The 24,725-nt window shown below is 46.0% G+C and overlaps 2 protein-coding genes across 7 annotated transcripts in view; both read right to left on the bottom strand.

Moving 5' to 3' along the window:
- pdlim2 (PDZ and LIM domain 2 (mystique)) overlaps positions 1–18,096 on the bottom strand; it is a 41,848-nt gene extending 23,752 nt beyond the window's left edge. Inside the window, exons 1-3 of the mRNA XM_076988986.1 lie at positions 17,740–18,096; positions 7,466–7,596; positions 3,707–3,858 (exon numbers count right to left, since the gene is read on the bottom strand). Of these exons, the coding sequence (XP_076845101.1) occupies positions 3,707–3,858; positions 7,466–7,558 (245 nt within the window). The 5' untranslated portion in view covers positions 7,559–7,596; positions 17,740–18,096. The remainder of the gene's footprint in view (positions 1–3,706; positions 3,859–7,465; positions 7,597–17,739) is intronic.
- Positions 18,097–19,902: 1,806 nt separating this feature from the next.
- The window catches only part of sorbs3 (sorbin and SH3 domain containing 3), a 38,164-nt gene continuing 33,341 nt past the window's right edge, over positions 19,903–24,725 (bottom strand). For 4 of the 6 annotated variants that reach the window (XM_076989074.1, XM_076989071.1, XM_076989072.1 and 1 more), the window contains exons 16-21: positions 23,245–23,359; positions 23,020–23,145; positions 22,270–22,788; positions 21,727–21,830; positions 21,372–21,478; positions 19,903–20,907 (exon numbers count right to left, since the gene is read on the bottom strand). In XM_076989074.1, the coding sequence (XP_076845189.1) occupies positions 20,846–20,907; positions 21,372–21,478; positions 21,727–21,830; positions 22,270–22,788; positions 23,020–23,145; positions 23,245–23,359 (1,033 nt within the window). In that variant the 3' untranslated portion in view covers positions 19,903–20,845. The remainder of the gene's footprint in view (positions 20,908–21,371; positions 21,479–21,726; positions 21,831–22,269; positions 22,789–23,019; positions 23,146–23,244; positions 23,360–24,725) is intronic. The other 2 variants (XM_076989076.1, XM_076989075.1) reach the window with 2 other exon arrangements.

Raw genomic sequence — 24,725 nt, forward strand, 5'->3', positions numbered from 1 at the left:
GGGCTTCAATATTATCCCCTACATAAACAGCAATGTGCAGGTGCAGGGTTGTGTTGAAATACGGCACAGAACATACACTTATTAACATCGACAGCCCCCAGTCCCAAAGCCAATTAGCATAAGATTGATGATGCTTGTATTTGAAACATATGCCTTCCCATAAGCCCATAAGCTCAAATAAGGAAACCAGCACTGTCTGACTGAAGCAAGCATAGTCAGTCGTGTCACTCAGAGATCAGTGTGCAAAATCTGACTGAACCTCAAGCTTCCTTATCCTTTAAGTTCTGACATTTGAACTTTGGCCATTCCAAACGGATGAATCATCGGCACAGAAGGAAGAAATGGGACGTTCCAGTGTGAGGAGCAGCAGTAAACTGTGTCGTTTCTCAACAGTTCTTCAGCCAGTTAAGAGTTTGTTTTTTTTCTTCCCATGGGCTGGTTCAGCAGCGATTCAGTGCAAGACTGCAAGGAAACAGACACCGTGTGTCTGGGGAGTCGCAGGCGGAGCGCCCTACAGGGTGAAAAGGCCGGCGAGGCCACTGCTGCGACTAGCTGTTCCAAGTCGAAGAAAAGGCAGATGAGCTTTGACAGGATGTCTCCGCTTAAAGAAAGATGAGAACCGGCATGATGCCATGGCAACGGGAAACGTCCTAGCTGCCGCTGACAACGCGCATGGTCAGACACACCACACCAATTTAGACAGTGTTAAATGAGTAGAAACATGAACATGTCTTTGAGCTGGAGATTCACTTTGTACTTTAGTAGATCAATGATGCAAGGTCATTTCTTAGGCTTTAACTTTTGCCAAAAATTGATTAAGTGATTAATGGCTCCAAAGCAATTCCAAGGTTTAGAAGACTAGGAAAGCAATTCACAGATTTCTTTGAATGGGTTGCAACACTACATACGGTGCTACTGTGAAATAAACACCCCAGAAACAGCAGTTTAAAAACAGAAGTAGTAGTGCAAAGCAGGTCAGTGTGATGTCAGGGTCCAGCTGCCATCGCCATCACTAAAACCTCATCAATAATCATTTGCCCTCAACTACACCGTGACATCATCCCTCCACATGGGGTCAGACGGGTGCCTCAAAGGCAGCTGGGACAACAGGGGTTTAAGTGTCCAAACAATAAAACACTAGTGAATGTGTTCCCAACCATCATCTGTGTTTTTGCACAGGAACTGTGAGTGGAGTCCTGCTCAACTTCCAGATGTTCCTAGTTCACATCCATCTACAATTTCGAAAGCCACAGTTTTGTCTTCGAGTCACAACAAAAGACAGCAACAAATCTGCCTGTGAACTCAGATAATCCAGAACCTGGACCACAAGGCCAAGCCCAGCTCCTGATTCTGTCCTGACTCCTGAGGGCACAACATCTGGACTGATATGAACACCTTTGCCATACGTATTGATAAGTAGAAAATCTATTCTCCAGTCACAGAGAACACATAAAACAACAGTGAGCATGTATACACATTGGAGGCAGTTTGACATTCCCATCATACTTGCATCTCTCACGGAAAGAGTGAGAGATAGAGGAAGAAAAGAGGAAGAGGGATAGAAGAGAGAGAGAGAAATAGGTTGCAAGTGTAAAAGCAGATGCAAGCCAGTGCAACATCAAAGCAGCAGGCTCAGAAGCAGCTGCCTCAGTGGACATGCTCCATTACTGCCCCTCCCCGCAGTGCTGACCGACCAATCACTGTTGAGATGATCTCAACATAGTCCAGCTATAGGTGGGATAACACCCCTTTTAACTTTCAACATTCAAATGACATTTTTATTAGAAAAGAAAGTTGTCTGTCATCACGGTACTCAAAATGGAGACAAAAATAAAAAGGTAAGCGGACTTCTGCAGTCTCTGTTCTGTTCCTTTAGCTTGCTGTGACTGAAAGATGTGAAAACACAACTCTGGTAAGGAATCCCTTGGTTGAAGGGCCTTCCACACAGGGGCACCTGAGGTGACAGGAAGTCTTTGTGTAGCCTAAAACAAAAATACCAACAAAGAGAAAACAAACAAACAAACAAAAAAGGCCAGAACATAAATGCCAGGAGCTTGTATGGAGGTGAAGGTCAAACACGCAATTGGTTGGTATAAAGTTACCAACAAAACAAATTTCAAAGGGCATTAAAACAATGAAAACAATGCTAGGGTAAATACCATGATCCATTTAAGTCATTACAAATTCATAAATCCAACTCAACAGTAGTTAGCCAGATTTCGTAGCTATATGTAGCTCTTTATGGTCGGTTAGTAAAAGCTCAGTCAGGTCGTATGCATGAAAGAAAAGAAAATTATTATGGATTTAATGATTGTTTAATCCCCGATCTCAAGAATGAGATGGAACCCTAACAAGATCACACCCCCTCTCCCTTCAATGATAAGATAAGATAAAATAATCCCGCAATGGGAAAATTTGCAATAATGATGTAGACAAGTGCAGCTGGGAGCTACTGTTAATGACTGCAGACTAGAGTCTAGAAGACACACACACACACACACACACACACACACACACACACTGCACCATGGTGCAATTGTCCCCTCAGTGTTATTTCCCAACTGGACAGAGACATGAAGTCAGCAGGGAAAAATTTAGACACAGACAGAGAGGGCATGTGTGTGTGTGTGTGTGTGTGTGTGTGTGTGTGTGTGTGTGTGTGTACTTTTGAAATGTGCAAATGACTCAGAATGTGCTCGCCCAGCTCTAAAGAATAGGTGTGTGTTTTCATACAGGCGCTAAAGTGAATACATCTGAAAAGAGTGTGTGTGTGTGTGTGTGGGTGGGTGTGTATGTGTGGGTGTGTGTGTGTCTGTGCATTCAATGGAATGCAAGGAGAAATGCCAGTGTGCATTGCACGTACAAGTTCATTGTCAAAAAGGAAAACAAGCAAAGCAAAGGAAGGCTCTTTAAAAGTGTCAACAAAGAACTCCAGAGGCCAGCAGTTCAGACAGCGCAATTGTTCCCATTCCTGGGCGGAGCAGCGGTGGACCTGTGGGCTAGGGGTCAAGCGCCCCCACCCCTCACCCCCACCCCAGGTACAGCATTCCCGTCGGCACCCAGTTGAGCCGGCTGGATCCCAGCCAAGCGCGACGGAGGCTGGGCGGTCCTGTGTGACTGAAGGAGACGCACTCGAAGGCCCGACCCGCTGGAGAAAGCGCCATGTGCTTTCACAGCAGGATGAAACAGATGCATGATGGGAACAAAAGACAGGCAGGCCGAGATCATCAAACATGGGCCGTGTTCCTTTACAGAGGACATCGGAAATTTGTGTGAAAAGGAAAAAAGGTGACCCGGTAGGGCACATGGAGACAGGCAGAGAAACAGATGAGCTGGGAGAAGATGCAATTGAAAGGCTGGTAGAAAGAAGGAGAGAACGAAAGAAAGAGGGAGAGAGACATTGAAACAGGGACCCCTCGGCCAGGTGCAGACAGAAAGCAGTCTGAGACATGTGAAGAGAGACAGATAAGTCCCCCAGACTTTGTGCAAACAGCTACCTGTTATTACAAGGGAACTTTTAGTGCATGTTCGACAATCCAGCACAGCTCTAGAGCACGATGCTGAATCACAGCCTGACGTTTGGGCGTGACCCGACTGGTCAGGTATTAACATCACTTTTTTAATATTATTAAGAAACACATCTTGTCTGGAGAAGTGTGTGTGTGTGTGTGTGTGTGTGTGTGTGTGTGAGAGAGAGAGAGATCACCTCTCCACTAGCAGCTTCAGGTGAGTCTTGGAGTTCTTGATTTTGTTCTGCGCCTCCACGTTTAGCATGTCAGCTGTGTTTTCTCCATTTACTTCCACAATGATGTCACCGGGTTGTAGGGAGGCCTTCTCGGCTTTACTGCCAGGGTTCACCTGAAGACACACACAGTCGACCAATGAGAACACAGTGTCAAAGCTCAAAAGGAACTCCCATATCAGTGGGCAAAAAGCCTAGCAGCCGCCCTGTAGCTGTGGGAAAACCAAAGCAATGATCCAATCTTTTCATGCCACTTTTGTGTCGGCCCCGAGTGAACTCTGAGGAGATGTTCTTATGAACCAAAAACAAAGAACAGACAAGAACAAAAAGGTGGCAAACACCATGGAAAACGTTTTCGCAAACAATTTTCAACATACGGTGTGTTGTTACTGACAACACAGCAGGTACAGTACTTTGGACCTTTGGCATTCTTACGATCTCACAGGCTGGAACCTAAGGCAGGCTGTGAAAGATGAGGCACCCTCTTCAGTACTGCAGGTTTCCAGTAGACCGCTGAAGCTTCAACCAGGAGGAGCGTGACGTGGCCCGTGCGTGTCTGAGCTCTGCGGCGGAGGCCGGATGTCTCCCGTGCTGTCTGGTCAGGGTCAAGTCCACGTGGGCCGGCAGTGATGCTCCATCACATGTGCACCGATTGGCTGGGATGGCGATCTAAAGAAGCGCCACTGAGCGCGACGAGCACTGCGGTCACAGTAGCGATTACGTGGTCACGGGGGGCAATCACAAATTGTTAGAGGGGTCTTTTGAGGCGGGTTTGAGGCCGGTTTGAGTGTGAGACACGTTGTGCGTCCACAGTGGCAGATTTTGTGCTTCTGTCTATGATTAACTGTTGGCAGGGTCATAAAGTTTGTCCCAAAATTCAAACTGTGACCACTGCTATGGCATAAAACTAACCAACAGGGAGTGGCCTGGAATATTGCACTTGTACACCAATCAAATAACCAACAGTATAGTAAAATGACTTTGATGTATGTGGAATTCAGAAGGGGAATGCTTTGTGGAATTGTGGCACAGAGAGAATGTCTTTCTAGCATTGGGGATCACACACACACACACACACACACACACACACAGTCTGACTCCACTCAAGCTTGTGCAGTCAATAGCACTCCAGCCCCATTAGAGGACAGAGAAAAAGGAAAGCAGCAGTCTCACACACAGAAAACACCCAAACACACACTCAGCCCAACTCCTCCTCCACACACACACACACCCACCCCACACTCAACCCAACTGCCCCCTCCACACACACAACCAACACTCAGCCCAACTCTCCGCTCCCCACCCACACACACACACACACACACACACACACACACACACACACAATCAGCCCAACTCTCCGCTGCACACACACACACACACACACACACACACACACACACAACCCCCAACTCTCCGCTCCCCACACACACACACCCCAACTCTCCGCTTCCTACACACACACACACACACACACGAGCAGGGCTCTCCAAAAGCCATCTAAGGATGTCATTTTTTCCCTTTACTCACTGAAAGCATAGAGAGCAAGAAAGGTACCATGTCTGTGGGCCCTCTCGAGTGGCAATTAACCATCACCACGGAGACCCACAATGGAGCATGCTGCGTCCAATCAGTGCACGCCTCATTTAACAAAGACTGACGATGCTCCTACTGTATGTGTGGCCACAAAAACACAGGGGGGGGGGGGTGTGAGCCAGACAGATGATTACATTTCTCATATACCGCACCATGCTTAAGGTAAATACAGAGGCAAAAAGACACAGTGTTGCCGAGTGGCTCGGAGCAGTCACTGAGAGCCATGGTGAGAATTAGACAGAAGCAGCTATTCAGGGGAAGGCACGGAGAAAGGGTGGAGGGGAGGGAGGGAGGCAGGCGTGTACCCGCCCTGAACCCCCTCCAGCCTGGCCCGCCTCCCCACACAGACCCCTGGAAGAAGAGAGTGGTGGGAGACGACAGTTTTGTCCGTGTTTCATTTAAAACCGAATGGCTTTCAGATTAGAAATAAAATAATCCCAAATACATCAAGAAAGGGATTATGATTCCCAACCCAAGAAGGAAGGCTGCATCAGTGTTTCCACACAGCATGGGACAACCATTATGCAAAACAAATTATCTTTCTCAAATTTATGAAAAGTGCACCAGATGTGAATTATTCATGTACAAATAAGTTGCCAAAATTAAGTGGCAAGTCGTCAATATTTTGACAAATACCCATGATTTACTGAAATGTGCACTTCTTCAGTGTGTTGTGTTATTAATCATAATCTATGAAAGAACAATGAACACAATATATTCATGAAAGAATCTGAACCCAGAGTTTTGGAACAATGTTTATATATAATCAATAACAAAACATGCATGTTAAAGAGCTAAATAACTAATCCAATTGCAGCATGAAGGAGGCGAGTCTTCGTTTAGGTTCTGAATTTCTGTGGGTAGAATACTTGCTGGTGTTGTCTGATCCTTCCCAACAAAACAGACATCCTGAATCATAACTGTGTGCCTTGGTGATGCTCAACGGGACTCAAAACAGACAAAGACGCTGGCCACACCATCAGACAGGCTGGCCACACCATCAGACAGGCTGGCCACACCATCAGACAGGCATTTCTGGAGGTCACAACCATCAAGCACTCACCTTGTGAACAGCATGAAGTGTTCTATTTATGAATAGAACAATAATTCTATTCATGATTTTAAAAAAAGGACAACAAAGGATATGATTTTCCTTTTCCATGTCGGTCGCTTGCTTTTGTGTCATGGCGTGATGCTGTTCTTCAGAAATTCAATAGAAGCGTCCACGGTCAACTTTTCCCAGTCAGGAAACACTTCCAGGACCAACCAGCTGACTGCCAATGACTGCAGCCCAAAACGTCGTACCTCATCACCAGCGTCACCTTAGTGCAGTCTTACCACAGGTGTGAGAGGACAGGGCGTTCCGTTTCTGCCCAAACCCTTACTGCAACCGTCAGGACCACGAGGACTAGACCAGCACTCATTGGTGAACAAAACAGTTTGGAAATCCATCTTAAGATATAACGCACTTCCCTTTGAGGCCATCCTTCAATGGAGGTCAAATATCAGGCTTTACGCGTCTCCTAATGTGACAGAATATCCTGCACCTTGTTGATTTTGATACATGGCTGGCACCGGCGTTGTCTACCTTTGCTGTTGGCTAATATTATGTGATGTAATTTGACCTTTATAAATCAGCAACATACTGTTTTACAGCGCGACAATGTCTGCCAAGTCACTTTGGCAATTATGTGTGTATGCCTGTTGAGGCTGAAGAGATGGAAACCCTCCCCAAGACCTATGAACCTGCCTGTAAGCAGTGCCCTTTCCCTCCCCTGTTCACAGAGGGCTCAGCAGTCCCGTCTTACCCTTCTTACGCTTTCCTGCCCCCCCACCACCTCACCACAGCTTTGGGAAAATATATCTTGCGAGACAAATGCAACAAAAACAATAGTCAGACCATTAGAAAGACATTTTCTCCTTTCTGTAATTAAGGCCACTTCCTCTCTGGCTGGCCAGTGATAACTCATGGTCATGGTAGCCATGGGAATGATAAGAAATAGGTCAGTGGAGAACAAACAAAGATTAACATCAGTGGTTTGGACATCAGTTCATTTGTTTAGACAGAGCAGAGATGCTGCACATCCACTCGGACCAGTGCTTCAGGAATTAGAGTGAGAGCAATACCTTGGACACCATTATGGCCTTCTTGAAGTCCCGCCCACCGGCTATTCTGAAGCCCCAGGGAGCTGGGCCGTTCAGGTTCACGGGGAATGCCATCGTTTGACCACAGACTGCTGTCCGGTTCCTTCAGGATCCTGCAGGAGAAGGTGGGGTTGAGAGAGACATGTCATCAGGTGCTGGTCAATGTTGGCCTACGTAGTCACAGGTCTGCTTCAAAGTTTTTCTCATTCTCATTGATGGTTCTCAGCTGAGTAAATGCAAATTCTTTAGGCTAACCATCATTCAGTTCAGCATAACAGCAGGTAAGGAACATGCACGCATGCACCAGGGATCAGAGGAATTCCACAGCCAAAGGGCAGATGACTGACATTACTGAGGAGCCCTTTAAAGCCACAACACTTGTGCGTTCCAAGCACCAGATTGCAAAGGAGGAGCCGGGAACCAGTGTTACGAGTGTTGGCACATAAAAATGACATGAATCTCGCATCACCTTTCCGCTCACATCCTTCAACAAGCCAGACTCTACTGGCAGCTCGAAGGGTTTCGCTTTCACCTGTGGAACTTGGTTCCAGCAGACCGACAACACGCCAAAATGGGCGGAGCCACTGCATGCTTCAGCTCGGCATAATCCTGCCCATCCCCGATGGCTCAGAGTGTCGCTCCTCAAACAGAACCTGCTCACCAGAGAAAGACGCACGGAACCAGTGGAAAAGCGGCTGGCCGCCCCTCGTCACCACGGGTGGTCCGCTTTGAGCCACAATGGTGCCCTATGGGCTCCAGTCGCAGTGAACCCGATTCACATTAGAGCCGACTTGCGGTGCAACAGATTATGGCTAGCACATGTGGTGGGAAGGCACTGACAGTGCCGGCTCCTGGGTGACGCATGGCTGTGGTCAGCAGAGGGAGGGTGGCCGACACGATGGCCCCCAGCTCCCTCGTACCAGCCGTCCGCGGCCGGCTCTGCTCTCAGGAGCCTACTGCACATTTAAGAGCGTAAGATAAACTGGTTGAGGAATAACAGAACCTCCCACTGTAATTAGTTAAACATCCTGATAATTCGGTGTGCGTAAGGGAAGCCAGCAAGATCTCCGACAGAACATGCTCATCCCTCTCCAACTAATCACTGTAGCGATTCACATGAAGTTAACGTAGTCCTTTAAAACCATTCAAGACGATGCCAAACTGAGCTATTCTTTCCTCAGGTTTTTGGAACATGCTACTGTATACATTTGAATAGATTCATAAATGCTAAATTGACCTAGACAGCAAACAAACAGTGATTTCTATGTTTGTATAGCCTTACACGTTACAGGTACCCACACTACGGACCGTGGGCCGAGACTCAAAGTTGACCACAGTTTAAACTCCAGCTCATTACTCAAATCAAACACCCACTGCTCAAACACCGACTCCAAGATGGATGCTGTCGATGTCTATTTCGCTTACATTTCAGCTGGCATCAACGACAAAGCTAAAAATCATTTAACTGAAACCTTGTTCAAAGAGCACGAGTGCCAACTCCAAAAACCCTCACAGTTGGATTTGAGCTAAGCCCGCGTCGTTCTAAAACACGCCACCATGTCATGTGCTTCTCCTTTTCTGCATCACTCACACTCTGGGTGTCCAACACTGCTACCGCAATGCACCCAAAAGCATTTGTAGCGAAAGCAAAATATAGTGAAATCCAGAATAAACTCACCGCTGCCCCCCCCTAAAAAAAACACGATAGTGTAGTATAGACAAAGGAAAATCTATCCTAACCCTAATAAATCCAAAAAGATTTAGTTTAAACTATGATTTGTAAACTACAATTTTAATTTATACTAAATTACAATTTAATATACAGCGTACAGGCATACCTATTTGCATATTAAACTCAATAGAGCTGAGATTTGCAGAAGATCATGTAATTTTAAAGACATTGAGTTGCCAGTAGGCTGCAGCTCAGTGGTGAACATTAAATATGCTATAGCCAGGATGTTCAATTCAGCTATGAGAACAGATGTTTTGGGCTTTTTTTCTTCTTTTAAACAGTCACCAGCTGTTTTGACTTGAAATATAAGGAGTTTCAGACTCCTCCGTGACACCGGCGGCTTGCTACTGAGGCTTGGATATGTGGGAATATTTCCACCATGGCAGAATTCTCAGGGGGAGATGACCTGAGCAGTCAGTGCTGACAGCCGCTCTGCTGATGAAGTGCGTCGCTAACGGCGATAGCGTGCCCAGACAGGGATGCTACAGAAAAGCAGACGAGCAGGCCTCTGGGGTCAAGCCCTGCTGATAAGCGACTTAGCCGATGGCCCCTAGACTCAGCCAATCCATAACTGATTCAAGCTCTAAATCTCATTTGTGGATCGAACAAAATTCCTCGAATACGGAATTTAACAAGGTCGGTTGTGAATAATTCCTCGAAATGGCTTTCGATAGCCGTTTTTTGCCCACGATCTTTGTAAGTAGCCCCGATTCTCCCTGTCAATCCATCTGTCACGCCTGCTCCAGGTAAAACCTTAGCTGGTATGTACTATGCAATCCTGATAAGTAAAGAAACACTTCCTAGATTAAGTTACCTTATCTCCAGTGCACACCGAGTTGATTGACTTCAAAAGACATTGCACAAATTGTCACATTCTTGTTCAAGTAAACTGCTGATCACAAGCGTCTACGCCAAAGCTGGTTTGGTGAGGCTCTGGAGGTGGGGGCCGGCAGGAGGGGCGAAACCAAAATTCCCACACAAATCCCAGGGTGGAGCCAAAAGTGGTGGACCTGCCCTTTCAGTGACCTCTCATCCAGGACGAAAACAGCAGCACAGTAAGCAAAATCAGTGGGCGAACACCGCGATACCAGTCAGCATGCGTCTCTTGGCATGAGGGGAGTGTTTATTTGAAAAGACTTTATTTCATTAGTGACTGTTGAAAAGACTGGGTCACATTTTGAACTTTATCGCCATCTTGGGAGTTTCCTTCCTCTGAAACGATGGGAAAACTAGCTTTTAGCGGCAAACAGGTATATACAAAGTTGCACAATGTTTACTGACTCAGAGAACACTATGGCAGTTCAGTTGGAACACACCTGGGGCTGTGTAGAGAAGTTTACACTGTGGAGGAATAGAAATCTGCTGACAGCATGATTGAAGCAAATTGACTCCCCCTGTAATACAAGTAAAGCCCTATTGCTGAAGGCTCAAATGTTCGGTTATTCTTAATAAAAGCTTTTAAAAACCTCTAATACTTGACAGTCTGGATCTAATGCATGAACAAATAATATGTGGAGATGACAGAACTACTATAATTATTGTCATTTGCGACAATGGCAGTTCACCATACAACTCAAATACTCTAATAAAAATGATGCTTAACAGGTTCATTAGTGAGCTCAACTAAAAGGAGGTATTGGAGGAATTTGGACACACATGCGCATCAAGTCCTTCTTTGTGTGGTGCTGTCGCATATTCATTTCAGGATGAAAAAAAAAAAGTATAAAGAAAGGAGTGAAACGGAGAAAAAGCCCATGAAAGACCTCCTGATTGGATCGGAGAAGCAGTACAACACACGTGAAAACACATCTACACGCACTCATGCACCATGGGCTGTACTACCCGGTGCGACCGCGTCGTTGCCACATTCCACTAGCGTTCTGGTCAACCCCACCCCTCAGGTCATTATGACTCACAAACAATTAATGTTTTAACGAGCCCTCCCCTCGTTTGGGCTTTTTAATTGCTGTGGTCTCGAGAGGCTCTGGTTGGTCCACATTGTTGCTTGGCTCGGCTTAATCACCAAGGAAGGAGCCATCCATATTTCATGTGACCTCAATTAGAACAAACGTCCTAGTTGGACTCAAACAAGGCAGAAAGTACCATTTCACTCTTACATGCTCTCATGTTATGATGGGAAAGTCTCTTTCAACTGAAACCCAGTGCAGTCGTCCCAGTCGTACTGAAGACATTAAAGTCCAGGGTTGGTGCTATGAAGGCAATACCAGTGTCTCTCCCACAGTGGGAAAAACCTGCATGTAGTCTGTTCTGAATGCCTCAGTGTTTGACTATTGTATTTGGAGTTACATCAACACAGAGAGGAGGGGAGAGATGAATAGAAGAAGATATAAACCACCATGCGGACTCGGAGAGTGAAAGTATTTTCACCGCACAAATAAATGAACGGTGTAGTGGAAGCTAGACATGTTCCATGTTTAGGCTTCTGTTTTTGTTTGAAGTCCAGCTGTTTGGGTTCTGTTGCGCTTCGGTGACTTGAGGGTGAGAGAGAGGGATCTCAAGGAGCACTGCATATGGAAAACAGGCCAAAGTGTAACCAAATAACATGTGTTTAAGGCCTGTGTGTACTGTGACTCATCAAAACAAGAATGCAAGGACTGGTTAGGAAAGGTTTGTTTACTAGATCAGAGATGTAAACAAAAGATCAATTTCAAGGCCTTGATGCATAGTTACTTAATAAACGCAGCAGTGACATTGTTAAAACAATCAACCTAGAATTCCGTCAGATGATTAACTTGCAGGTAACGCGCCATATCCCAAATGAATGTAATGTTTTTGCCGTGACTGGAGATACGGGTTCAGGCTGGTCAAACTATGCGCGCGATGTTCACGTTTCTCACCTCTCCCTCTGGACCTCACCTTGGGGAAAGCTGGCAGCGAGGACACATACCTCGCATGTTTATAGAAGGGTGGATCTGCAACCACCTTTAGCGTGCGCTTAAAATAAAATGTGGACAACGCCCCGGCAAAGTGCGCTACCTCGCTACGCCTCGGCCGAAATGCTTCGGTGTCGAGTCGACTGCTGGTTGCGCGTCATTAGCGGTTATTACTGCGGGTTCAAAGGTTAAAAGAGGCCAGCCTTGACGAAGGGGTGGCATGGACGAGAAGTGAGTCAGCAGTGGAGGACTGTGCGTGCCAGTCGTGGAAACGTGAGTCAAAACTATCAGAGAGATCCAGCTTCCAGACAACATCTGAAAGGGCCATAATCTAAGACAGAAGCACTCTGGTTCACTCCGAAAGAATCTGGCAGGCTTTAATGAAGCCCCATGGAGTAATTAAGAGATTGGTGACCACCAGTGCTTGGAAGACTAAACAAACCAGAACTTGAGGAGCCAAAGACCCTATGTGGCTTGATAATTTAGTCTGAGGTCATGCAAAAGAGCGGAAGACTCTTGCTGCTGTTGGTAGGATGCAGTACCGTTCACGCTAAACTGCGGGTGGACTCGAGTTCAGTGGGAAAAGGTGAAGAAGAAGCGAAATCCAACACGGCGTCGGCCTTCAGCGGCCCCTGCGGTGCGACTCATGCGGAACACTCCGATTTGCTCAAAAACACTCCCAAAGTAGGTTCGTTAAACAACCCACACGACAGTTTAGCAGCCTGACGGTCATGCGCAAAAATCCTGGGATTCTCACCTTCTCCCCACATCTCACGTTCAGTCTGTTGACGAAAGTTAGGGAGTGCCTATGACATACTGGTGACTAAAAACGTCTGGGATCACAAACAAGAATTAGCTGATCTCTTCCTTCTCTAATCTTGGTGGGTGAACTTGACTGGCCTTACAGTAAACAATGAGAAGAAAGGGAGAATGACAGAGAAAGTGGCGGAACTGTATGTGCAAAGCAAGCAGGTTTAGAATGTTCAGATGTTCTGAAATGAACCTTTGCTTTTATGGAGAGAGTCTTCATTGAGAATGTTAGCATTTCTAGCACTTTGCCTACTCAAACAGTGAAACTCCTTGCAATGCAACAGTGCAACACAAAAGGTGAAGCACTGAAGTTCTTCAAAGAGAAAACAAATAACTTTGCAACTTGCTAAAACAAGTCTGAGAAAATTAGCTGAGGCAAATACAGTCAGATTAGTTTACATGCCTAGATCTATGTGCACGGGTATACCCTAAGGGGTGTTTATAGGGTTGTCAGGACATTATGACAGTTTATTATGGGGTGTCAAAGGACATTCAGTCTGGGTAAAAAAGGGATGTTACATTGTAAAAATAAAACTTGCTCATGGTAATTCACTTCCCAGAGGCTGTCTGTGTTGTAATGAGGGTTCCAGGGCAGCAAAACACACCGCAGCACAGGAGTGAGAGACATGATCGCAATTGCAGATGGGTATGGAAAACATACACGCACAAGGGCCCTCCAGTAACTGTGAAATGGTTGCTGGTTTGGTGAAAACGTTATGTTTGGTGTTTGCCTTGTCACTTTCCCCCCTTGTTTCACTTCCTTTTGCATCTTTGAAGGGTTTTCATGGGTTTATTGCCTACAAGTTAATTACAAGAGTTTCTCATGGTCCAATCACAGAGTGAATTACAAACTCGTCGCCTACAGTTAGGTGCCACAGTGCTGCCTTGCGGTCGCCGAGAATGTGTGACCGGAGACTGGCTTTCCCTGGATGAGCCAGGAAGATGCCTCGAGAAAAACAGCAATCCAAAGAATCAGAACTGCAGTCGAATGCCAAGCAGACACACGATCGAGCCGGTCTCTGCCAGAAACACGAGGACAGCGGTGTGCCAATCTGGCACGGACCGCATCCATCTTCCACACATCACCAGATGGGGTTTCACGACAGAGCGCGTCGGTTGATAATCCTTACTGCAGCGCTGAAGATCTGAACTATGCTCGCTGCAGAAAGAGCCCACACTTATGTTCGTTTTAGCAGCGCGTCTATTCTTAGTTACAATCGACCTTTATCGTCCAGATGAATCACAGCCCTTCAAAAGGTGGCAGTCATATGTCTCCTAACTTATGCAGCATGTTTATAGTCTGCATACTGTGCAGGCCTTAAAAAATGAGAGGGCATGCTGGAATCATAAAGATGAACTGGGGCCAACCTAAAGAATGGGGAAAAAAATAGATCTCCTCAGAATAAACTGGGCTCAATACATGTACATACCAGAGGTGCATGCAAAAGCCCAGTCTCACCCCCACCCCCCTGCAGTGCGGAGGGTTCTGTTGTAATGGGACACACCTGTTCTCCTTCATCAGGACCTTCAGTAGCACCTGAGTATTGAAGCCAGATGTGCTGGAAACTCCGCCAGGCAGTAGATCTCAGACCGGAGCTGGGCACCATGACACAAAATGATCCAAGCCACTCACACAGGGAGTTAAAGGATTTCTTCCTTCCCTTTCTTAATCTTTTGTGGTACCATGAAGTCCTCCTAACCTTACGTTGACATGTTGGGAGGACAGCTGTGGAAGCATCCAAAACAGTGTCCTGCATGAAATCCACGAGCCCCTGCTTCAGGTATGAAGCTGCAGTGAACGAAGACCAGACCGCAGGGCCCAATTACACGATATTTCCACTTCTGTAATACGGCGATGCCACAAAGACCTTCAGACGTCACGAACACGGTTGCAGCACAAACCCAAATAACAGTTCGGCTCCTCTGCCTTTAACGACAGCGGCTGCAGAGCAGGCCGGCGGCCATGTTGGCATTTCAGCCCCGCCCACGCTGGCTCAGCCTCCAGCACATCCACTCCCCGAAAGGATGGCTGCAGGCAAAGCGTACCTGCTCCATACACACCCCACGAGGAGAGAACATATCGTGGTAATGCCACAGGACTGCCATGGTAACCCCATGGCAACAGCTCCTTCTCTATTACCGTTAAGGGCCTTGCATAACAAAGAGGATGAGAAGACAAAGAAAAAGGGTGTTGGCAGGAGAGCAAGACAGTGAAACAAAAGAGTGACCTTAGTGTGGGGAAAGGCTGGTGCGAGTTTTGATTCGCACTAAATGAATCATTAAACACCGAATTCCACAAACGATTGAAACTGAGGAGTGTTTGGCATTAACATGCATCACTTGATGTGGTTTTTGCGTAATGTGGCCGACTCCTCAGCTGTCAAAAATGTGTTTGTTCCGTTGCCGTAGAAACCAAACGTAAATTGTTATGAGACTGACTCAGGAACGAGAACGCTGAACTGACATGCTCTTGTATGTTCTTTGACAAGGACATTCAGAGAAATGGATAGGAAAGCAAAATTTGCAGCAATTTCAAATTCAAAATCTTTTTTGAAGATTTTTTACAGATACTCACAACCAAGGACCAGGTCATATACAACTGATGACCTTGGAATAAGAGCAAGAGAACAGAGGACGGACTGCACCCCTGTGCAGACCACCAGTGAGATCTCGGAGAAGGCTACGGTATGGGGCAACCCTCACCACGTCCTCCTCCCGCGGCCCTCGTATCTGGGGCTGAGCGAGCGCGTGTGTGCGTTCAGGGCACGCGGCAAATGCCGACTAGCTCTGCACAGCTTGCCTCTCCCCTGAGCAAACGAACCCACTCCACCAAACCTTTTTCGCGCCCATCTGCATAGGCAGGAAAGACGGCCTGGAGAATTTGGGACTGAGCAAATGCAATTCAAACACACCTAGAGAACATAGGGGTTTAAAACATAACCATGCACACACACGCCTCAATCACTGCAGAGGCAACCATGAAACAAGCATCTCAGTGAAGGGTGAGAGACCGGAGTGAAGATGTAGACAGGGGGACATTATAATTCAGTTACAGTGTTCAGACCCTCAGACACACACACACACACACACACACACACACACACACACACACACGGAAAAAGCTCCATGCTATTGTGCAGTTTCATACAGACAGAGTCCAACTTAAAGAGGAACTGTGATTAAGAAATGGGGTACATCAGGCATACTGCATCCTAACAGGCACTTACGCAAGCGCGCACACACACACACACACACACTGTGGTGGGGACTTTAAACATCCTAACCAGTCATTTCAGAACAAGACAGAGAACAAGGCCAAGCAGCCAGTGTTAGTCATCTGGAGCTTGATCGCAGGACGGCAACGATCCAGAGGACGGGACAAAAATCGCACGGCAGAGGACGGGACAAAAGCGCGGTGCCGGGTACACAATGCATCTTTCATCATCCACTCGCCGACACCAGATCATATCACCGTGCGGCTTCCTGTCAAAGAGGCAAATCAGCATGTGCTCCGAGTGTGTGCAGCCCCTCGATGTCCTGGGGACGCCCTTGTGTAGACAAAACACGGCCAAAATGCCCTACAAAACACCAGACTAGGTTACACTCCTGCACACCTGTACACAACCTTAAACAATTCTATTCTACTCGACGTGCTGGAAAAATCTGTGATTAACTTACACTTTTCAGGAGTTAGCTGTTAAGAAATAGACACTTTTTTCCAGCAATCTAACTTCTAAGGCACAGCAACACACTTGAGCGGTTTTGCTTTCAGCAGGGGCTATAATTATAAAGCTGTACAATGAGTGTTTATGTCTCCGAGTCCTGTCTGTCATGTCCACTCAGCACTCTGCACCCATCCGGACAAGCGTGTGTTCACTCGCACTCACAGGGTGGGTGATGGTTTGATGTGTGGCAATGAGCGAGTGTGCAGAGAGCGCAAGAGAGAGAGAGAGAGAGAGAGAGAGAGAGAGAGAGAGAGAGAGAGAGAGAGAGAGAGAGAGAGAGAGAGAGAGAGAGAGAGTGTGTGTGTGTTGGGGCCACAGTAAGGAGCCACACTAGTCTATGGGGGTGCGCGCAAACCGGGCTTTTTCACAGCCATTTGAAAAGTACTGCATAGTCATCAACACACTTTTGAACTATGTCAGCAACAAAACTACAGTACAAACTATTTTGAAGCTCCAATGAGCAACTGCACCGGTGAATTACTGTGCGTCTGCGACAGGTGGTCATATTGTGGTCATATTTTTGTTTATTGGGTTTTATAACTTGAGCATTTCACCGGTCATAAAAGATGCTCTTTTGGGGGAGAGTTCCAGGAAGACTGGCAACAGTAAATCGAGTACTTTAAAAAGCTTGCTCTGGGTCTCTTGTCAGGGATGTTGAAAACTGGTTCTAGCTCAGTACAAGAGAAAAATGCTGCAGCACCTTTTGCACGTGACAACTGTGTTCATCAGAATTTATTCAGAGTCGCTGACCATAAAATATTTCATTCTTCCCTCGCGGAAATATGCTGTACGTTTCATGTTATCGTGTCAAGGACCATACTGAAACTATCACCGTTTACTCGGAGTTTAATTATGCTAATCAGTTTCTTTTTAGAAAACTGACATGACCGAAACCAGACGAACAGACTTCAAGTTAGATACCGAACAGACTAATAACAGATGAAAACATGTTCAGGTAAAATAACACTCAACTCGACTTTCTTCAAACGAAAAAAACCTTAAGTCACAAGTTTTTATTTTCGAAAAGGAGTATACTTCGCTATAGTAGTTTAAATAGAACGGTGAACTATTAGTAAAATAAAACGTTTCACTTACCAAGGTAAAACAGCTATGAACAGGTTGAGGCAATCACGCGTAAAAGTTGACACCTGTGATTCCGCAACTTGCGTCAAAAATACTGAAGGGCAAAGAACACAGTGAGGTCGCCTGCCGACAGAAAGATAATAAAAATTCTTCCTAAGAGTCCTTCCCTGGCTTTCTACTTTTACTAACGCAAACCTGCCACGGATTCTTGCGGTATTTAACCTTTATTTAGTGCGGTCCATGTGACCAGAATTCCACGCCACCAAGCTTCAAAACGTGAGGGGGGTTTTCCTTTAGATGTTTACACTGTGGGCTCACGTTAATATAGCAGCGTCTACCTACGCTCCCTGTTTCACATGCCACGTGTAGCAATCAAAATAAACCTAGAGGATGGGCAGGCGAGGTGGCACAGGGGGCGTGTCGTGTGGGAGGGGCAAACGTGAAATATTCATTTTACAGACATTTCATTTGATGGGGGATCCGTGCCCACTGTGCGCCACCTGCAGTTAGGCGAAGGTACTGCGTCATATCGCAGTTTCTGAGGTTCATAGATCTGACAAGAATCTGGGACGTTGAGTGAGTTATTTTCACTTGCCCTCAAGAGTTGACGCTCTATAAATCTTGTATATTTCTTGAAGGTATTTATAGTACAAATAATAAATCGACGTCACAATTTCCAAGGTTACATGAACTAACACATTATATGTACATATAATCTCACATTTCAACACGTTAGAATCAATTTAGTAATTTACATGTTTCTGTGATTTCAGTTTGCACGACCAGTGGTGTTTGAATGATCAGTATTTTATTGTGTTGCATGGTTTTATCAACTTTTATTTCCACAGAAAAGAAAACGCCACTGTAGCATATTAGAAGATGTTCTAATCTACTCTATATATGAACTGTAGATTCAAACAAATGACAGTTTTGCAGAAATGAGTTTTGGCATTTAGTCATGTGTTATGAAAATTTCCACACAGTTACTAATGCATTAACGGTGACGAGCCACTTGCCATGACATGAACACAGTTGCAAAGAGGGAATTCACCTTTTTCTAATTGACATGACATAACATGAACACAATGAGGCATAAACACGCCAGGCCCATCGCTGTTAAATATATTACTCCTTTATTACTCATATGACTTACCTTGACTTGTATTGATATGATTTTTGAAAAAATAGGCAGCAGTTTAACCCTTTTTTGAATACCCATGGTGCAAATACCTTTTAAACCATTACATTTTTTAAACAGCCAGAATAATATTTGTAAACTGATCTTTAGCTATAAACGGATATTTTAAACCAGCCATTATACATTTCTATAGCAGATGGTTCTTGCGGGTTTCACAGACACATTTTAAAAATGTAAACATATCTGCACCAGTTCTTTAAGAGAATTCAGTGTTAGGAACCCACCTTCGTTTCGCTGTAGCTGCCACTGTGGTGAAATAAGTACTGACATCCCTACAAAAACAATAAAACACTGTCGTTTTTCAGAACTAGATATTTTTATTTGAATATTATCAATGTGTGAGTACCATAGATACCGAAATACAATGTGTGGTCAATAAAAATATATTATTTTTTTTTGCAGTTGGATAACTGTACTTTTATCTGTACAACATGGCAACACCAATTTCAGTTTTCAGAAGGAAAAACAAAAAGGTTCTGAAATAATTCTGCGGTTAGAAAAGCCCTAAATGAAATGTCCAAACCCTACATAATAAGCATTGCATATTCCAGCTTGTCCATTTCATTGTAAGATGTCGTAGTGCAAACGACTCCATTACAGTGAACATGTATTTTTCTCTAAAGACATCTGCCATTGAATGCAAGGAATGTTTCTAAAGGCGTAGGCTTGAAATTGCAGTGTAGTACATTTGATGGACAGGCACAATAAGATAACATAATTTGGCAGAAGCAACATACATTACATGTGTCTATTTGCTTTGCGTGTTTTACTGTCTCTCGGCCACGACGTGATTAAAACACTTCCTTTTCAGTTTGGTAAAGAATTTCACTTCATTCTCCCATGCTCATTTTGTCCTTGTAGAGGACACGTACGGCAGATTAAGCTGCCGTATAGTAGCACCGAATAAGGTAAGAAGAATTACAGAGAACCCCTGTCACTAACTGCTCTTTAGGCAGGCTGGTCGAAGACTTCTGCTGGTTTGGTTTTGCTATTTAAGTACTCAAGTCCCCTGGACTCCACTATCATTCTGCCTAACTGCCCATCCTACACATTTCAGGACGACCCAACAGTGTACGGTTCTGCACTCATGGCACATTCCGCACACTGAGGTCTGCTGTGTACGTGTCACTTCCTGGATCCATCATGAACACCCGGTACTCTAAAGCGTGTAGATTGCGGCAAAGTGAGCGTTGCATTAGAAGACATCAAATTAATCATGCTTGCAACAATAGGAGATGTGCTGATAACAACTGGATTTCAACTATGCCTATAAAAACACACACACACAAAAAAAAACCTTCATGATCACTTTGAAAATCAGTCTGAAAATGATTTCATCCGGCGAGTGTGATGACGTCCTCCGGTGTGGGGTGGTCACATGGCCGGGCTGTTACAAATCTGAAACGCAGGATGGAAGTAATGTTTGAATAAGAGAGTGAAACGCGCCATACACTCATTGTTCAGTGTGCCGTGGATCTAGCGCGTGCTTGCTAATGAAGATCCTCACGAGCAAAGCTGGGAGGTTTGACAGAGCTAGGCTTTAATGGTGGGCTCCCCAGTCCGAGAGGCCACCGCTCATATGGGTCACATTCCATGGCTGCCGAGTTGGTCGTCCCTCGATCCCACACACAGTGTCTTTGCCATTGCCGGTGCGTCCAGGGAGTGTTTGTGGAACCACACCACACGCACACGTGCTCAAAAACGTGACATGAGTGCACATGCAAAGTATTTCAGGAGATGAGAAACGTGGTGACGGAAGGTGAGCAGAGAGAGTGAGCAAGTGGTTTGGTGTGTGTGTGTGTGTGTGTGTGTGTGTGTGTGTGTGTGCAGTGTGGATGGATCTTCTTGGAAATTAGTGAGTAGGGGTGCAGTAGCAGTGCGTATGCTTGGCAAACAAAGTTGAGCGTTCGTAAGTGGTATTCAGACAGGTGCCACATAGTTCCCAGGGAAAGTCCCAAAAGCACACGTCCTCTCAGACGTACCTGTATAAACAGAAATTTGAAATCTATGAACAAGTAAACAGGTTAAAGCTTTACATGGAGGCTTTACAAGTCAGTCGTATGCAAAAGCCGATCACAATCTAAAAATGCAAAATCACACTAGCTCTCTGACACAGAGGTGTCAATTCCAGGTTTAGAAAGTAAAAGTCCTCACCAGGATTTTGCTCAGGCTTCCTGGATTGTGTTGATTCCACTAATTTTACCTGGATTGCACTAATTAGAAAATCTAGCAAGCTTGAGCAAAATCCTGGTGAGGACTTTTACTTTCTGAACCTGGAATTGACACCTCTGCTCTGACAACATTTCAAACATGAACAATGTGTTTGTAGTGACACACAATGTCCTCTAGAGGGCAGTATATATATTGAGTACAGTATATGTCAATAATACTCAACACACTAGTGATTTGTGCTTTGGGCCATATCACTATGGCAGTGATATCTTACCTACAAACCAGCCGTCGTCACACTTCTCCATCACCTGGACAATATCTCCCTCCTGCAGCTCCAGCTCATCTCTGTTCTGGGGTTTGTAGTTGTACACCGCCTTATACCTGAAAAGAGATAAAAACAGGCAGAGTAAAAAAAAGAGGTAAACAGAATATATATATATATATGTGTGTGTGTGTGTGTGTGTGTGTGTGTGTGTGTGTGTGTGTGTGTGTGTGTGTGTGTGTGTGTGTACTCAGTATATATGAGTGTGTGTGTGTGTGTGTTTGTGTGTGTGTGTGTGTGTGTGTGAGTGTGTGTGTGTACTCAGTATAGCTATGATGAGTTCGGCAAAAAAAATTCAAAGACTCACGGTTGCCGTGGCATCATGGTGGAGCTGCTGTTGCCCGGAGACACTGATGATGGTGGAGTCTTTACATATGTGTAAGAATGAGGCATTTGTGCTTTGATCCCATCCTATACAGATACGTTACAGATCTGACATTACACATCCTATACAGAGACGTTACAGATCTGACATTACACATCCTATACAGAGACGTTACAGATCTGACATTACACATCCTATACAGAGACGTTACAGATCTGACATTACACATCCTATACAGAGACGTTACAGATCTGACATTACACATCCTATACAGAGAGATTGCAGGTCTGACATTAAACATCTTCCCGTAGAAAGACAGGCCCACTGAAACCCACTGCAAACGTATCTCAAACAGAACGCAGACAGGGAACGGAACAAAGGTGTTCGTTTTTGCTAAAGCTAGGGTGCCCAGTGAAGTCCCTGTTTCAGAGTCTCTAAAGCTACTCTGACCTAGAGGCTTAAAGCTAAAGTGAAGTCAAAGTGAAGTCATGAATGAAGTAAGTCAGGAGTGAATAATTTTGATACCTGAGTGGAGTACGAAGGTCTTGGATATGAATTCGCTGTCAGTCCGGGGCCCTGGGGAGATGCCAGCACATGATTGGTCGGTGACACAGGTGACCTCACTCCCCTGTCCATTGAGGCGTGAGTGACAGGCTGCAGTGGTCCGCTCCAGGGGCCGCTCGGCATGGTGGGTGAGGTGGGGCCAGGCGAGTACACAAAGCGAGTGGACGGTTGCTTTGTGGGGGCGGGGTGTGAGGGCGAGAGGGACGAGCGTGATTGGTCGCGGGGTTTGTGGGGCGAAAGCAAAGGCTGAGGGCTGTGGGGGGAGGGGGAGATAGGCAGGTGCAGTGGCCGGCCGGGACTGCGCGGCTCGGAGGACAGCGGGGACAACGGGGAGCTGGGGAGGTCGTCTGCCATTTTAGTGCGGGGCATTTTGTTGACCTGGACGTAGCTGATGGGGAAGATTCCGCTGCGGGTGGTGCCAGAGATCCGGCCTTCCAACCAATGTTCATCCACCTGCCGTGTTATAGAGATCACCTCCCCCTGAAAACATGGGACGGTGGTAGGGTGGTTAAAGAGAAACAAAAGGAAATGAAATAAAGAGGTTGCAATGAACTAAAGAGTTTTACTAAGCCGCAAACAGGTGACTCCAAATCTAGCCACTATAAAAGCTAAATCGCTGCTTCTGTAGTGCCCCAACATCTCCTACACCCCTGCAGCACTGCGGCAGGGTTTCGACTGCATCACGGCGGCTGTCTGAGTGGCGTGTAGTACCTTCCGGAAGGACAGCTCCACGGGCAGGTCGGCGGTGAAGCTGAAGAGGGCCACGGCCTCGCCATGCTCCAGCACCTGGATGGTGGGTTCCTTAATTGGGATGGGCTTCTCCGTGGGGGGGATGATCTGGGGGTGGGGGGGGGGGGGGGTGTAGGGTGAGCAGAAGCCATTCTAACTCAGCAAACTACAAAGGCCACCTCAGTACGCACGCACGCTCTCACGCACCTCTACGTAGCTGGTGGGAAAGATACCCGCTCTCCCATGATGCTCTCCTTCGTACCAGTTGGCATCGACTTGACGGTGGATGTACACTACGTCACCCTTCTGCAGGGTCAGCTCCCTGTGGAGGGAAGGTCAGAGGTCATTATGTATGTAATGTTAAAACCTTAACTGGCACGAGTGCAGGCAACAAACATAGGTTACGTTTCATTTTATAAAATACGTTATTTAAAAAAAATTTAAATTTTTAAAAGTTTTAAAAATCTGAAGTTTTTCTTCACCCTCATCATCACCTTCTTCCAAGTAATTAGGAGACTACAGGTGTTAGTTAAGCTTACTACACAAGAGTCCCAGCTCCTAATACGTCTGTTCTTCTGACCAGTGCTCATGTCGGTTTTGAATTGCAAACGAACAGAAATAAGGGGTCAAACACAGCATCCTTGGCTTGAAGGCAGATCCTATGGGCCTGTCCAAGGAAGCCTGACAGCCCAAAGGTCGTCAACAGTGAACTACAACAGCTCCACAGTCTCCTGCTCCCCACCAGTGCCACCCGATACCGGCTACACCAACAGCAACGTGGTCGTGTTGCACACGGGGCGGGAGGAAGAACTCTGGTAGCTGTACGGACCTCCAGACTGAGGCGCATTGTGAAATCAACCAAACAATGCCAAAGTTACTGAATACAGTAAGCTGAGCAAGGTGCCCGTGTCACCTCCCCCATCCATTCACGTTGAACCTCCCAAATCCTCTGAATTAGAGAACAGAAAGATAATCATCTCTGCCAGAAGTGCAGCATGTTCACAGTGGCAGCTGGGATCGTGCTACGTTCTCTTAATGTGCCACAAGTTTTGAGTGAAAGTTCATCCTGGTATAAGTACAACTAGCAGATTTTGTCCCTCTGTTAATTCAGAGCCATCAGCCATTTTTTTTTCTTAAAAGAAACACCTACCTTGTACTAACACTCACTGGCCAGTTACATACACCAGTGTGGCCACTACACTACATACACATGCCTAACAGATCCATTTTATAGGTGTTTCATTACAGACTCCACCATGTCTGTTTGGGACGTCCAGTTAATTAATTAATGTTTCAATTTATATAGCGCCTTATCAGGATACCCAAGGCGCTTTACAATTGTTAACACAGCTACATCACAGACAACCAGTCACACACCGGTGAGAAGCGGCAGCCAATTGCGCACAGCGTACTCTCTACCGGGATCCACAGCCCCCTGGGGGACTGAATGGGGTGCAGGAAGGGGAGAGAGAGGACAGACCCTAGTGGCAGAGCACCATCCACCACTGGGCACACAAGCACACACATTCAGACAACAACTTGTTTTTTTATTGAACAGAGAGAGACACAGACACACACTCAGGGAGAATTTTGCCAATTTACCTAACCTCCATGTTTTTGGACTGTGTGAGGAAACCGGAGATCCCGGAGGAAACCCACGCAAACACAGGGAGAACATAGAAACTCCA

This window comes from Brachyhypopomus gauderio, unplaced genomic scaffold (genome assembly GCF_052324685.1).
Source record: "Brachyhypopomus gauderio isolate BG-103 unplaced genomic scaffold, BGAUD_0.2 sc65, whole genome shotgun sequence".
NCBI lineage: Eukaryota > Metazoa > Chordata > Actinopteri > Gymnotiformes > Hypopomidae > Brachyhypopomus > Brachyhypopomus gauderio.